The sequence below is a fragment of the Somniosus microcephalus genome, chromosome 15 (assembly GCF_052327205.1).
Source record: "Somniosus microcephalus isolate GS21.2 chromosome 15, FLI_Smic_1.0, whole genome shotgun sequence".
In the NCBI taxonomy this organism is placed as follows: domain Eukaryota; kingdom Metazoa; phylum Chordata; class Chondrichthyes; order Squaliformes; family Somniosidae; genus Somniosus; species Somniosus microcephalus.
Window position 1 is genome coordinate 28,826,135 of NC_141001.1, and position 15,110 is coordinate 28,841,244.

At 45.2% G+C, this 15,110-nt stretch overlaps 1 protein-coding gene across 9 annotated transcripts in view; it reads left to right on the plus strand.

The window, feature by feature from the left end:
* The window catches only part of dgkza (diacylglycerol kinase, zeta a), a 516,902-nt gene that overhangs the window by 218,853 nt on the left and 282,939 nt on the right, over positions 1 to 15,110 (plus strand). For 7 of the 9 annotated variants that reach the window (XM_086007591.1, XM_086007594.1, XM_086007592.1 and 4 more), the window contains 6 exons: positions 2,791 to 2,868; positions 5,075 to 5,131; positions 7,106 to 7,174; positions 8,163 to 8,234; positions 14,645 to 14,761; positions 14,872 to 14,943. In XM_086007591.1, coding sequence (XP_085863717.1) covers positions 2,791 to 2,868; positions 5,075 to 5,131; positions 7,106 to 7,174; positions 8,163 to 8,234; positions 14,645 to 14,761; positions 14,872 to 14,943 — 465 coding nt within the window. The remainder of the gene's footprint in view (positions 1 to 2,790; positions 2,869 to 5,074; positions 5,132 to 7,105; positions 7,175 to 8,162; positions 8,235 to 14,644; positions 14,762 to 14,871; positions 14,944 to 15,110) is intronic. The other 2 variants (XM_086007586.1, XM_086007588.1) reach the window with 1 other exon arrangement.

Here is a 15,110-nt window from a genome sequence, read left to right on the forward strand (position 1 = left end):
GATTGGGCAGATGCATGGCAGATGCAGTATAATGTGGATAAATGCGAGGTTATCCACTTCGGTGGCAAAAACAGGAAGACAGATTATTAACTGAACGGCAATAGATTGGGAAAAGGGGAAGTGCAATGAGACCTGGTTGTCCTTGTGCACCAGTCGCTGAAGGTAAGCATGCAGGTGCAGCAGGCGGTTAAGAAGGCAAATGGTATGTTGGCCTTCATGGTGAGAGGATTTGAGTACAGGAGCAAGGAAGCCTTGCTGCAGTTGTACAGGGCCTTGGTGAGACCACACCTTGAGTATTGTGTGCAGTTTTGGTCGCCTTATCTGAGGAAGGATGTTCTTGCCATGGAGGGAGTGCAGCGAAGATTCACCAGACTGATACCTGGGATGGCAGGAAAGACGTATGAGCTGAGATTGGGTCGATTAGGCTTATATTCACTGGAGTTTAGAAGAATGAGAGGGGATCTCATTGAAACTTATAAAATTCTAACAGGACTAGACAGACTAGATGCAGGAAGGATGTTCCCAATGGCGGGGGAGACCAGAACCAGGGGTCACAGTCTAAGGATAAGGGGAAAGCCATTTAGGACAGAGATGAGGAGGAATTTCTTCACCCAGAGAGTGGTGAACCTGTGGAATTCTCTGCCACACAGGGCAGTAGAGGCCAATTCATTAAATATATTCAAGAAGGAGTTGGATATATTTCTTGAGGCTAAAGGGATCAAGGGATCAAGGGATATGGGGAGAAAGCAGGGACAGGGTACTGAATTTGGATGATCAGCCATGATCTCATTAAATGGCGGAGTGGGCTCGAGGGGCCGAATGGCCTACTCCTGCTCCTATATTCTATGTTTCTATGCTTTAGTATTCCCTCACAAAACTCCTAAACCTCTCCATCTCATTCTCCTCCTTTAAGAACCTCCTTAAAACCCACCTCTTTGATCAAAATATCTCCTACTTTGCAGTACTCTGTGAAGTACCTTGGGACGTGTTCTACTTTACAGGTGCTGTATAAATGGACGTTGTTGTTGCTTGGGCGGGCGAAGTGTTTGGAGTGGTGTACCCTGTGGGTCAGTGCTGGGTCCGCTTCTGTTCTCAGTATATATAGATGATTTGGACTCGGGTATAGGGAACACAGTATCAATATTTGCTGATGACACAAAAGTCGGAGCTTTGGCAAACAGCAAGGAGGAGTATAAAATATTTCGGGAAAACATAGTTAGCATAATGGGCAGACATGTGGCAGCTGCAATTCAATGTGGACAAGTGAGAAGTCATATATTTTGGAATTCATCAGGCTGATGCCAGGGATGGGAAACTATAATTCGGAGGAGAGACTTGAGAAACTGGAACTATTTCCATTGGAGCACAGAAAACCAGGAGATTTAATAGAGGTTTTGAAATTATGATAGACTGAATAGTAAAAGACTATTTTCTCTGTTTGGGAACAGTGATGAGGGGTCCTCGATCTACTCGGAGGGTTGTACTATGGAATGCTTTTCCACAAGGAGTGGTTGAGGCAGTGACCATTGCTTCTTTTACAAGAAAATTAGATGAAAAATTTGAAGCAGGTGATGATATAGGGCCACGGGGAGAGCAAATAAACAATGGGCCGAATGGCTTCCTTCTGCGCTATAAACTTGTATAGTTCTGTGTAAAATTTTAAACGCATTACACTGGTAAATAAAAATCTTCATGGCCTAAGCTTCTCAGCTAAATTTCAGAATCTTGTCAGCTACTTTAGTTAAAAGTCTTGAGCACATAATCTAAGCTGACACTTCAGTGCAGCACTGTCAGAGGGGCCGTCTTTTGGATGAGACGTTAAACCGAGGCCCCGTCTACCATCTCAGGTGGATGTATAAGATCCCACAGCACTATTTAAAGAAGAGCAGAGAAGCTCCCCGTGTGCCCTGGCCAGCATTTAGCCCTCAACCAACCTCATTACAACAGATGATCTGGTCATTTATTTAATTTCTGTTCGTGGGACTGTGTGCAAATTAGCTGCCATGTTTCCTACATTACAGCAGTGACTACACTTCAAAAATCAAAAGTGCTTCATTAGCTGTAAAGGGTTTTCGGATGTTCTGAGGTCATGTAAGGTGCTATATAAATGTTCTATTTAAGATGCGGTCCGAACAGAGGGCTCGCCGCACTGGCTGATTCTCAGTAAATATGCAATGATTACCTGCTATAAGGATTTTGAAATTGTAAAAGAACACAACCCTGAAGAATAGCTTTTGTTTAATAAAGCAGGTACCAGGCACAAAACTCCTCTTTTGAAGATGAGAATCCAGAGCTTTGAAACATATGACATGTGCAAATATGATTCTGTCAGTGGGCCGTTAGTTATGAAGAAAAACGAGCATTACGTTGTATTTTTAGTTTATAAACAGGAATTTCAAGTAGAGGTGATGGAGGGACACAGCACATTTCACAGCAACAGTCTACCACAGATTAATCCATGGAAGTCTGGTGAGATTGTACCTGTGGTCTTTGCATGCCGAGTCCCAGTCTCAGCATTGCTGGATGGAAGAGGACAAAACAACTTCCCCAAAGGAAAGAAGGAAAACCAAGTATCACAGTCACCCTGGCTTATAACTACATGCTACCCCCTCCCCACCCCTCAGTTACAAATACAACAATATTGGTGAAGGTTTGAAAGAATGGTCAGTTCTTGGTCTTTACAGCTGACAAGTGTGGCTAAATGGTTCAGGGAAGGGAGAGAAAGGTGTTGAAAAGTTTATATCTATTCAAGATGTTGCAGTTAATCACTCTTCTCATCTCTCTCTGTAGCAGAAGTCAGTGTCACGGAAGAAATGTGCTGCCTGCAAGATAGTGGTTCACACAGCCTGCATTGAGCATCTGGAGAAAGTAAGTCTCTTGCATCTCTTGAATCCATGGAGATATACTTCCAATTAACATATGGCATTTAGTTCACTCCTTATTGTAGGAGATGTAAGTATAGATGAGTATTCTTTGCTTGATCTACTTTGCAGACCTTTCCCTCAGGATTCCCTCTGATCTTTCCAAATGGCCTTCCCTCATTTAATGCATTTTTATGTTCTTAGGGATAGAATACCAATGGACCAAACTCCTTCCCATTCGCTCCCATTGAATAGCATTCCAATGGACCAAATCCCTTCCTATTCATATATATATTTTTAATTTATCCACACTTTTTGTTTGTGCCTTCTGTTCTTCTCTCCCACCTGGCAGCTGTCCTTCATTCTGCCAGCGCAATTTACTAGAGCCATCCTTTGTTTCTTAACCCGTCCCATTACCACCTCCTCTCGCCTTGAATATCTCTTAATGTCTCTTAACTTCTCCTGCCTTCCATCCTATCACAGACCTTCCCTTTTGTTCTTTCATCCCCTCCCCCATTTCCCAGCCCCTACACTTGCTTAAAAATCTGTTCCATTTCCTGCTTTTTTCCAGTTCTGACGAAAGGTCATCAACCTGAAACGTTAACTCTGTTTCTCTCTTTACAGATGCTGCCTGACCTGCTGAGTATCTCCAGCATTTTCTGTTTTTATTTCCCTTCCTATTCACTCTTCTTGTATGGTATCCTCGATATAAAGCAGGCACTTGATACTAAATTTTGCGTCAAGCACTTAATATTCTCCAATTGTGTTTTTTTTTAACACTGATTCAATCTAGTCACCCAGATGCCAGGCTTCACCTGGAGATAATATATTTCAGAAATCTCTGATCTTTTTTATAATAAATTTAAATTTCTAGTGCATGTTGAGTCTATATTTGAGTTGCATCAGTCAGTTTTCTTCTTCCTCATTAGTTAAGTGCTTAGGCCTGAGTGTTTTTCCTTTCTGGTTGGTGAATTATGCAACCATGACAATAATGCAAAATAAATAATCTCCCAGCTTCAACTCTCTGCAGTAAAAAAAATAAATCTCTTGAGACCCATCCCCAGCTAGGGTTAGACGGAGAGAATAATGTCACGTTAAATATTGAGTGCTTTATTATTTGCACCTCAGAAAAAGGTGGCAGAGATCACCTGCAGAAAACCAACTTAATTTACAGCACACTGGTGTAGAGATGCACAAGCCCCAGATTTGATTGCAGGAGTAGCTGACAGACCAATACCCTGTACAGCTGGCGCAGTGCTCTGTACAGCTGGCGCAGTGCTCTGTACAGCTGGCGCAGTGCTCTGTACAGCTGGCGCAGTGCTCTGTACAGCTGGCGCAGTGCTCTGTACAGCTGGCGCAGTGCTCTGTACAACTGTACCCTTGCTTTTTATTCTAAGACTCTGGTGATGATAACCAGCTTTTTACATAAACGAGCTAACTTTTAATGACTTATGTACCTGGACTCCAAAATCTGTTGTTCATCCGCGTCTCTCCCCAGTGCTGCTTCATGTAGAGAGTATTTCCGTCTTCCATTCTTCTGTCCGGACTATACTACCTCACACTTTGTTACATTAAACAGTTTTTGTCATCGTTCTGCCGTACTACTTGCTCACTGTATCAATGTCCTTTTTCTGTTCTCATTTTTTTCCACAGTTCACTATACCCCTAGCTTAGTATCAACTGGAAAATTGTATATATTCCATTGTAGTCCCAAGCCCAGGTCATTCATATTTGTGTAATTGTGAAAAGCTGTTGCTTGTCTCTGTTTGCCAATCGAGAATGCCCCTTTTATTATCCTTACACTCTGCCTCTTACCTTCCCATCAATTTCCCTTCCTTGTCACAAATTTGCCTCCAATTCCATACTGCTTAATTTTGGCTAGCAATCTCTTGTGCCTTCTGAAAATCAATGTATACGACATCCTTCTCCATTGATTTGGTTAGTCAGATGCAACCTCCCTTTCAAAAAGCCATGTTGACTCTCCCTAATCATCTTGTACTGTTTCCAAACACTCACGTACTTCAGCCCTGATCATGGATTGTACCAATTTTTCCACTGCTGATTTTAAATTCATTTCTTGGAGGTGCTATGGAACCATCTAAAATTTATGAAAACCCTTTATAAAAATGGATTGCAAAACAATACCTTCATGTCTGTATGTTCTTGTTAAAGCTTAGACCAATTCTATTTTATGTTCCTTTTTAAATCCCCAGATAAATTTTAGATGTAAACCAACATTCCGGGAGTCTGGGTCACGAAACATTCGAGAGGTAAGTGAACGCACGAACAGTAATAACAAAAAAAGTTAAAGTTTTTGTTGACGCTGGGTGATGTTTGATATGAAGCCAGTTCCTGCCAGAATTAGCTGAGAGTCTTGCCGCAGTGTCTACACACACTATGCCCATTGTAAAGTGAGAGGTTTACAGAGATGGTAATAGGAACATCTTTTAAGGTTCCTTACCCATTGATTGATATTTTTGACTGCTCCAGTAGATATATCTGTTGAAATTAAGAACTATATTGGTTTTGAGCAATGCCTAGCTAATGTCTTAGCGCTTATTTGAAAATTGAGAAGCAAGTTATGAAATCTTTTCTTAATTTCTAAATTGGCCCCAATATAAAACCTTACAGCAGTATTTTGCTATTGTATTAGTGTTTGGTTCACTGCCATTCCTCTTCTAGGAATGCCCACCTTGAAGTTCTGCTCTTCTCTCCGACGGGATTTCCATTTGTCTCTTAAACCTTGCCTTTCCTTTCAGCACTCCGAAGGGACCGCCCCCTCCACGACACCCTGACCCACTCCTCAATCAGCCCTTCCCTTTCGCCCGGCACCTTCCCGTGCAAGGGCAGGAGATGCAACACCTGCCCTTTTACCTCCTCCCTTCCCACTGTAGCCTTTTCCAGTTCTGAAGAAGAGTCCCAGACCTGAAAAGTTAACTCTGTTTCTCTCTTCACGGATGCTGCCTGGCCTGCTGAGTGTTTCCAGCATTTTCTTTTGTTATTTCATAAACCCTTACAGCTTCTGTGCAGTTTCAACTATTGAAACCAATTTTCCAATGGGGCCCGTCTCCGGAGGCGGACAGGGAGCCCGTCTCCGGAGGCGGACAGGGAGCCCGTCTCCGGAGGCGGACAGGGAGCCCGTCTCCGGAGGCGGACAGGGAGCCCGTCTCCGGAGGCGGACAGGGAGCCCGTCTCCGGAGGCGGACAGGGAGCCCGTCTCCGGAGGCGGACAGGGAGCCCGTCTCCGGAGGCGGACAGGGAGCCCGTCTCCGGAGGCGGACAGGGAGCCCGTCTCCGGAGGCGGACAGGGAGCCCGTCTCCGGAGGCGGACAGGGAGCCCGTCTCCGGAGGCGGACAGGGAGCCCGTCTCCGGAGGCGGACAGGGAGCCCGTCTCCGGAGGCGGACAGGGAGCCCGTCTCCGGAGGCGGACAGGGAGCCCGTCTCCGGAGGCGGACAGGGAGCCCGTCTCCGGAGGCGGACAGGGAGCCCGTCTCCGGAGGCGGACAGGGAGCCCGTCTCCGGAGGCGGACAGGGAGCCCGTCTCCGGAGGCGGACAGGGAGCCCGTCTCCGGAGGCGGACAGGGAGCCCGTCTCCGGAGGCGGACATGGACCTTATTCATTCAACACTCAACCATTGGTGGCCGTGCCTTCTGTTGCCTGGGCCCTAAGCTCTGTAATTCCCTGCCTAAACGTCTCCACCTCTCTACCTTTAAGACACTCCTTAAAACCTACCTCTTTGACCAAGCTTTTGGTCAAATGCCCTAATTTCTCCCTATGTGGCTCGGTGTCAAATTTTTTGTCTCATAATACTGCTGTGAAGCACCTTGGGACATTTTACTACGTTAAAGGCGCTATATAAATACAAGTTGTTGTTATCTCCAGAGGGGGACCTCATCTATAGAATTTGCTGGGTAAATTTTTTGTTGTTGTACCAGCACAAGATACGAGTGATTGGAAGTGTGTTTTATAAATGCATTCCAATGCGACCACACTTAGGTCACACAAAAATCTCGGATAATTTGGAAGGGAGAACTGGTGGCCACACAAGAAGACAGAGTGAGCCGATTCCCACTCTTACTGAGGGGATTCCATCACTCTGTAGCACAAGGGCCAGCAAGCAGCAGAGAGCCAAAGCGGGGATGCCAGCACGTGAGACATTATCACCATGACATCTGAATGGGTTGCCAGTTATACACGGAATGAATTATAACACTGACCTGTTGTGCTTTTGTTTCCCTTTCAGCCCACGTTTGTACGGCACCATTGGGTTCATCGGAGGCGTCAAGAGGGGAAGTGCAAGCAGTGTGGCAAGGTATGAGGGGTCCGGGTGTGGCGTGCAGTGCAAACATGTTGTAGTGGCGCAGAGAAGGGGGAGAATCTTCAAGCTAGCTGTGCATGTATTAAATCCTACCGCCGATTGGGCTCCTCACAGGAACTCGAGCTCCAGCAGGGCCAAATGTGAATTGTTGCTCATTTATTGTCGAGCTTATGCAGCTGGGCTGCATCACTGGATGCTGTTCAGGAGGTGACGGGTAACCAGAAGTCATGGCTGAGATTGAAAGCGGTATTTGAAACCAGGTGCAGCAAGGCAGTCATACAGCAGGCTGCAGGGCAGGAGGGCGCCAAGTTTGCATTGGGAACCAGGGAGGAGGTGGAGGGCGATAGTATTGGTGTAAGATCAGATGACATGCCTAGGAAGATGATTACTGTGGAAATGGGCTCTTAATATGTCAGTGCTTGCTGAAGCTTAGATGCCCACCTGGTGAAACTTTATCTTGGGAGTATGAATGCATGATCCAGGATTAATACTCCTTCAAGCAATCGATTCATCTACTTATATAATCCATCGGAGCCTCCGAATAGCCTCGTCGCACTAATTATATAATCCATCGCCCATAAAAGAAACACTTGCCTACTGTTAAAACAACATATTTGTGGAGAAAAGACTGAGTTCAGTCAACTGACATTTTACAAAGTTAAAGGGGAGCATTACTCTGGGAGATGAATTCCATTCAATCTGAAGTACTCTTCCATCCCACCTCCATCACACGTTGTGTAAAATAGCGATATGTTTCTGCTACCTGTGAGAGGTTCTAAATATTCTGAGTGCTGGTCTACCCACTGGGGATGTGGCAGGTTGGGTTTCTTGGCTGGAGGATGCCGTGCCAGTGATGTAAATGGCTGGTCTCTCGGTAGGCACCTGTTGTACTTCTGGGGCAGCGCCCTAATGGCATGTTGGAATTGACTTTGGCTGCTTTGTGAATCACTTCTTACCGGCGCCCTTTTCTCTTCCCACGCAGGGTTTCCAGCAGAAGTTTGCCTTTCACAGTAAGGAGATTGTCGCTATCAGCTGTTCCTGGTGTAAACAAGCAGTAAGTCTTAAATTTGTAAGAGAATCGATTCTATCCCGAGACAGACTGACACCATTAAATAAAACACCAAACCTTGCCATAGAAACATAAAATGCTGGGGACACTCAGTAGGCTAGGCAGCTTCTGTGGAGGTAAGTAGCACGGAGTCCAGTTCTACGGAGTACTGCTTCGACAGAGTACTAAACTCAGGAATTTGGTGAGTGAGGGAATGCGGTGAGGTGGGGGTAAGATGTACTGCTTGATACATTAAAAAAAATCTAAAGCATATAACTAAATTTAACAAGGTTATTACCTAGATTAAAAACTATTAATAGACAATTGAGTATTTCAAAACTTGAAAACCTAATTAGTTTAATAAAATACAATATAGATGGCATGGCAGGTGATGTGTTGCAGCTGTAGCACATGGGAGCTGGTGGACCCCAGTGTGATCCACAGCAACCACATCTGCAGTAAGTGTCTGCAGCCCGAGGAACGTCGGCTCAGAGTTGATGAGCTGGAGTCTGAGCTTCAGACACTGCGATACATCAGGGAGGGAGAAAGTTACCTGGACACTGTTCCAGGAGGCAGTCACACCCCTCAGGTTAAATATTTCAGATTTGGTCCGTGGGCAGGGATAGGAAGGTGTGACTACGAGTGAGACAGGTATGAGGATCCAGAAGGTAGCATTGGAGGAGCCTCAGCCCTTGCACTTGTCCAACAGGTAAGAGGTTCTTGCAGCCTGTGTGGTCGAGAGCAGGGACTGCAGGGAGGATGAGCAAACTGACCACAGCACCGTGGTACAGGGGGCCATTCAAGTTGGGGGAGTAAAAAGGAATGTAGTAGTGGTAGGGGACAGTATAGTTATGGGGATGGATACTGTTCTCTGCAGCCGAGAGCGTGATTCCCGAAGGCTGTGGTGCCTGGGTTAAGGACATCTCCTCGGAACTGGAGAGGAACTTGGAGTGGGAGGGGAAGGATCCAGTTGTCGTGGTCCACGTAGGTACCAACGACATAGGTAGGACTAAGAAAGAGGTTCTGATGAGGGAGTATGATCAGCTAGGGGCTAAATTAAAAAGCAGAACCACAAAGGTAATAATCTCTGGATTACTACCTGAGCCACGAGCAAATTGGCATAGGGTCAATAAGATCAGAGAGTTGAATGCATGGCTCAAGGATTGGTGTGGGAGAAATGGGTTTCGATTCGTGGGGCACTGGCACCAGTACTGGGGAAAGAGGGAGCTGTTCCGTTGGGACGGACTTCACTTGAACCATGCTATGACCAGTGTCCTGGCGAATTGAATAACTAGGGCTGTAGATAGGGCTTTAAACTAAATAGTTGGGGGGAGGGTTCAGGTGAGGGGAAACTTAAAAAGTTAAAGAGAAAGGACAAGGCAATAGTGCAGGGTAACGATATGGGTAATGATAACCAGAGTGTGACAGGAAGGGACAGAGCGTACAAGCATAAGAGTGCACCAGCAAATAGGGTCAGAGTAGGGAAAAATGGTAAAAAGACAAAATTAAAGGCTATCTGAATGCATGCAGCATTCATTACAAGATAGATGAATTGACGGCACAAATAGAAATAAATGGATATGATCTGATAACCATTACAGAGATGTGGTTGCAAGGTGACCAAGGCTGGGAACTGAATATTCAGGGGTACTTGACATTTCGGAAGGATAGGCAGAAAGGAAAAGGAGGTGGGGTAGCTCTGTTAATAAAGGATGAGATCAGTACAGTAGTGAGAAATGATCTTGGCTCGGAAGATCAAGATGTAGAATCAGTTTGGGTGGAGATAAGAAATAATAAGGGAAATTAGTCACTGGTGGGAGTAGTCTATAAGCCCCCTAACAGTAGCTACACTGTAGGACAGAGTATAAATCAAGAAATAATGGAGGCTTGTATGAAGGGTACTGCAATAATCGTGGGCAATTTTAATCTTCATATAGATTGGACAAATCAAATTGGCAAAGGTAGTCTTGAGGATGAGTTCATAGAGTGTATTCAGGACAGTTTCTTAGAACAATACATTGTGGAACCAATCAGGGAATGGGTTATTTTAGATCTGGTAATGTGTAATGAGACAGGATTCATTAATGATCTCATAGAAAAAGATCCTCTAGGGAAGAGTGATCATAACATGGTAGAATTTCACATTCAGTTTGAGGGTGAGAAACTTGGATCTGAAACTAGTGTCTTAAACTTAAATAACAGCAACTACAAGGGTATGAAGACAGAGTTGGCTGAAGTGGACTGGGAAAATTGATTAAATGGTAAGACGATAGATAAGCAGTGGCAAACTTTTAAGGAGATATTTCATAACTCTCAACAAAGATATATTCCAGTAAGAAAGAAAGACTCTACGAGAAGGATGAACCATCCGTGGCTAACTAAGGAAGTTAAGGATGCTATCAAATTGAAAGAAAAGGCATACTATGTTGCCAAGATTAGTGGTAGGCCAGAAGATTGGGAAATTATTAGAAACTTGCAAAGGATGACTAAAAAAATAACAAGGGGGAAAATAGATTGAGTGTAAACTAGCAAGAAATATAAAAACAGATAGTAAGAGCTTCTATAGTATATAAAAAGGAAGAGAGTAGCTAAAGTAAATGGTCCCTGAGAGGATGAGACTGGGGAATTAATAATGGGAAATAAGGAAATGGTAGAGACTTTGAACAAATATTTTATATATGTCTTCACGGTAGAAGACACTATAAGCATCCCAATAATAGTGGAAAATCAAGGGGCAAAAGGGAGGGAGGAACTTATCACTAGAGAAAAAGTATCGCTAGAGAAAAAGTACTAGGCAAACTAATGGGACTAAAGACTGACAAGTCCCCTGGACCTGCAACCTTGGGTCTTAAAAGAAGTGGCTGCAGAGATAGTGGATGCAATGGTTGTAATATTCAAAAATTCCCGAGATTCTGGAAAGGTCCCAGTGGATTGGAAAACCGCAAATGTAACGCCCCTATTCAAGAAAGGAGGGAGACAGAAAGCAGGAAACTATAGGCCAGTTAGCCTAACGTGTCATTGGGAAAATGCTGGAATCCATTATTAAGGAAGTAATAGCAGGACATTTAGAAAATCATAATACAATCAAGCAGAGTCAACATGATTTTGTGAAAGGGAAATCGTGTTTGACAAATTTATTAGAGTTCTTTGTGGATGTAACGAGCAGGGTGGATAAAGGGGAACCAGTAGATGTAGTGTATTTGGATTTCCAGAAGGCACTCGATAAGGTGCCACATAAAAGGTTACTGCACAAGATAAGAGCTCATGGTGTTGGGGGTAATATATTAGCATGGATAGAGGATTGGCTAACTAACAGAAAACAGAGAGTCAGGATAAATGGGTCATTTTAAGGTGGCAAACTGTAACTAGTGGGGTGCCACAGGGATCAGTGCTGGGGCCTCAACTATTTACAATCTATATTAATGACTTGGATGAAGGGACCCAGTGTACTGGAGTCAAATTTGCTGAGGATACAAAGATAGGTGGGAAAGCAAGTTGTGAGGAGGACACAGAGTCTGCAAAGGGATATAGATAGACTAAGTGAGTGGGCAGTATGGTGGCAGATGGAGTATAATGTAGGGAAATGTGAGGTTATTCACTTTGGTAGGAAGAATAGAAAAGCAAAATATTTAAATGGAGAGAGACTAATGAATGCTGCGGTACAGAGGGATCTGGGTGTCCTCATACATGAAACACAAAAAGTTAGCCTGCAGGTACAGCAAGTAATTAGGAAGGCAAATGGAATGTTAGCTTTTATTGCAAGAGGGATGGAGTATAAAAGTAGGGAAGTCTTGCTACAACTGTACAGGGCTTTGGTGAGACCACACCTAGAGTACTGCGTACAGTTTTGTTCTCCTTATTTAAGGATGGACTATGGAGTGTCCTCCTCAAATTCGGCTGCCCTCAAAAGTTTGTCACCATCCTCCGCCTGCTTCACGACGACATGCAAGCCGTGATCCTGACCAACGGATCCACCACAGACCCAATTCACGTATGGACCGGGGTCAAGCAAGGCTGTGTCATCGCACCAACGCTCTTCTCGATTTTCCTGGCTGCAATGCTCCATCTCACCCTCAGTAAGCTCCCCACTGGAGTGGAGCTAATCTACAGAACAAACGGGAAACTGTTCAACCTCCGTCACCTCCAGTCCAGATTCAAGGTCGCCTCATCCTCTGTCGTCGAATTACAGTATGCAGACAATGCTTGCGTCTGCGTTCACTCGGAGGTCGAACTCCAAACCATCGTCAACACCTTCACCGAAGTGTACGAGAACATGGGCCTTACACTAAACATCTGTAAGACAAAGGTCCTCTAACAAACTGCCCCCACCACACACTACTGCCCCCCGATTATCAAAATTCATGACAAGGCCTTGGACAACGTGGACCACTTTCCATACCTCGGCAGCCTACTGTCAACAAGGACAGACGTTGATGACGAAGTCCAACACCGCCTTCAGTGTGCCAGTGCAGCCTTTGGTTGCCTGAGGAAGAGAGTGTTTGAAGACCAGGACCTCAAACCTGGCACTAAGCTCATGGTCTACAGGGCAGCAGTGATACCCACCCTGCTGTATGCTTCAGAGACATGGACCATGTACAGCAGGCACCTCAAAGCACTGGAGAGGCACCACCAACGCTGCCTCCGCAAGATCCTGCAAATCCATTGGCAGGATAGACACACCAACGTTGGTGTTCTCGCTCAGGCCAACATTCCCTGCATCGAAACTTTGACCACACTTGATCAGCTCCGATGGATGGATCACATTGTCCGCATGCCCGATACGAGACTCTCAAAACAAGCGCTCTACTCGGAGCTCCGACGTGGCAAGAGAGCCCCAGGTGGGCAGAGGAAACGCTTCAAGGACACCCTCTAAGCCTCCTTGAAAAAGTGCAACATCCCCACTGACACCTGGGAATCCCTGGCCCAAGACCGCACAGAGTGGAGGAGAAGCATCCGGGAAGGCGCCGAACACCTCGAGTCTCTTCACCGGAAGCAAGTGGAAGCCAAGCGCAACGAGCGCACGTCAACCCAAGAACCCCACCCACCGTCTGCCCCACCTGTGACAGAGACTGTAGGTCCCGCATTGGACTCATCAGTCACCTGGGAACTCATTTTTAATGTGGAAGCAAGTCATCCTCGGTTCCGAGGGACTGCCTAAGAGTGAAGAGAAGATTTAAGGAGGGATATACTTGCATTGGAGGCAGTTCAGAGAAGGTTCACTAGGTTGATCCCTGGGATGAAGGGGTTGTCTTATGAAGTAAGGTTGAGCCGGTTGGGCCTATACTCAATGGAGTTTAGAAGAATGAGAGGTAATCTTATTAAAACATAGAAGATTCTGAGGGGGCTTGACAGGATAGATGCTGAGAGGATGTTTCCCCTCGTGGGGGGAATCTAGAACTAGGGGCCGCCCATTTAAGACTGAGATGAAGAATTTCTTCTCTCAGAGGGTCGTGAATCTTTGGAATTCTTTACCCCAGGGAGCTGTGGAGGCCGAGTCATTGAATATATTCAAGGCTGAGAGACAGATTTTTGAACTACAGGGAAGTCAAGGGTTATGGGGAACAGGCAAGAAAGTAGAGTTGAGGCCAAGATCAGATCAGCCAGGATCTTATTGAATGGCGGAGCAGACTCGAGGGGCTGAATGGCCTGCTCCTGCTCCTGCTCCTGCTCCTGGTTCTTATGTTCTTCTTAAAGACACGGAGCTAACGTTTCGGGTTGATAATCTTTATCAGGACTGGAAGATGTGAGACACGAACAGATTTAAAATAAATACAGAGCCGGGGGACAGGGAAAGAACAAAAGGCAGAGGTCTGATAGGGTGGAGGGCAGGAGTGATTAAATGACAAAAGGGATGAAAGTGACTGAACCTTGTCACTTAGTTTATGCTCAGTTAATCCTTTGCAAATCCTCTCTCTACTGACCTGTTCTGTTTGTTTGACGCGTTTTGACTCCACAAACCTTCGGATATTTTTAGGAAGTTAAATTATATTTTAACCGTATGTTTGTTTTCCTCACCAACTTTTTATGCCGTGTGTTTTCCTCGTGCAATTTTGGTGCAAAATAAAGTTTAAAAAAATGCATATTTTAGCCCTTGGTTAACAAATATTGAAAACCATCTCATAGTATAGAAAGACAACTATCTGTGGGAGCTGGAGGCATTTGAGAGATCTGTGGTCACAGATTTTACTCTGTCTTGGTTCCCGGCCTCTGGTGATGGTACAGCCGAGGTCGGCGGTCTGAATGTGGCGAATCATTGGCCCACATCCCATCCTTGCTCCTTGACACATTATGATGCCATGATGCTCCAATATAGAGCCAAGCAGCAGAACGGATAATGGAAAGATGATGGGACCGGAGGGGAAATAAAGTGAATGCTTAGCATTTTACTCAGACTGTTTACTTGTCCTTTCCTGCAGTATCACAACAAGGTGACCTGCTTCATGCTACAACAGATCGAGGAGCCCTGTACACTGGGCGCCCACGCCGCAGTTATCGTTCCGCCAACCTGGATCATTCGGGTGAGACGGGCTCAGGTGAGGAGCACTTTCTGAATGGTCTCTGTGCCTGAACTTTTCCAAGCCGACCTCTGCTCACCACTAACTGCGATGTTGTTGCTCTTTCCTTCCCTCCCCCCACCTCCCAGAATTCACTGAAATCGAGTAAAAAGAAAAAACGGACCTCGTTTAAAAGGAAATCTAGTAAAAAAGGAGCTGAGGTAAGCAGCACTGTGATTCTTTTTTAAATTACTGCTCGACACGTCACTGCAACATATTACTGCTTGTAGTGTATGTAACCGTTCTACCTTTAAGAGAACTATTTTAAGAGTTGCACTACTTTATCTTGGCTGCTGTATACTGTAATACCGGCGGTGACCACACCGGT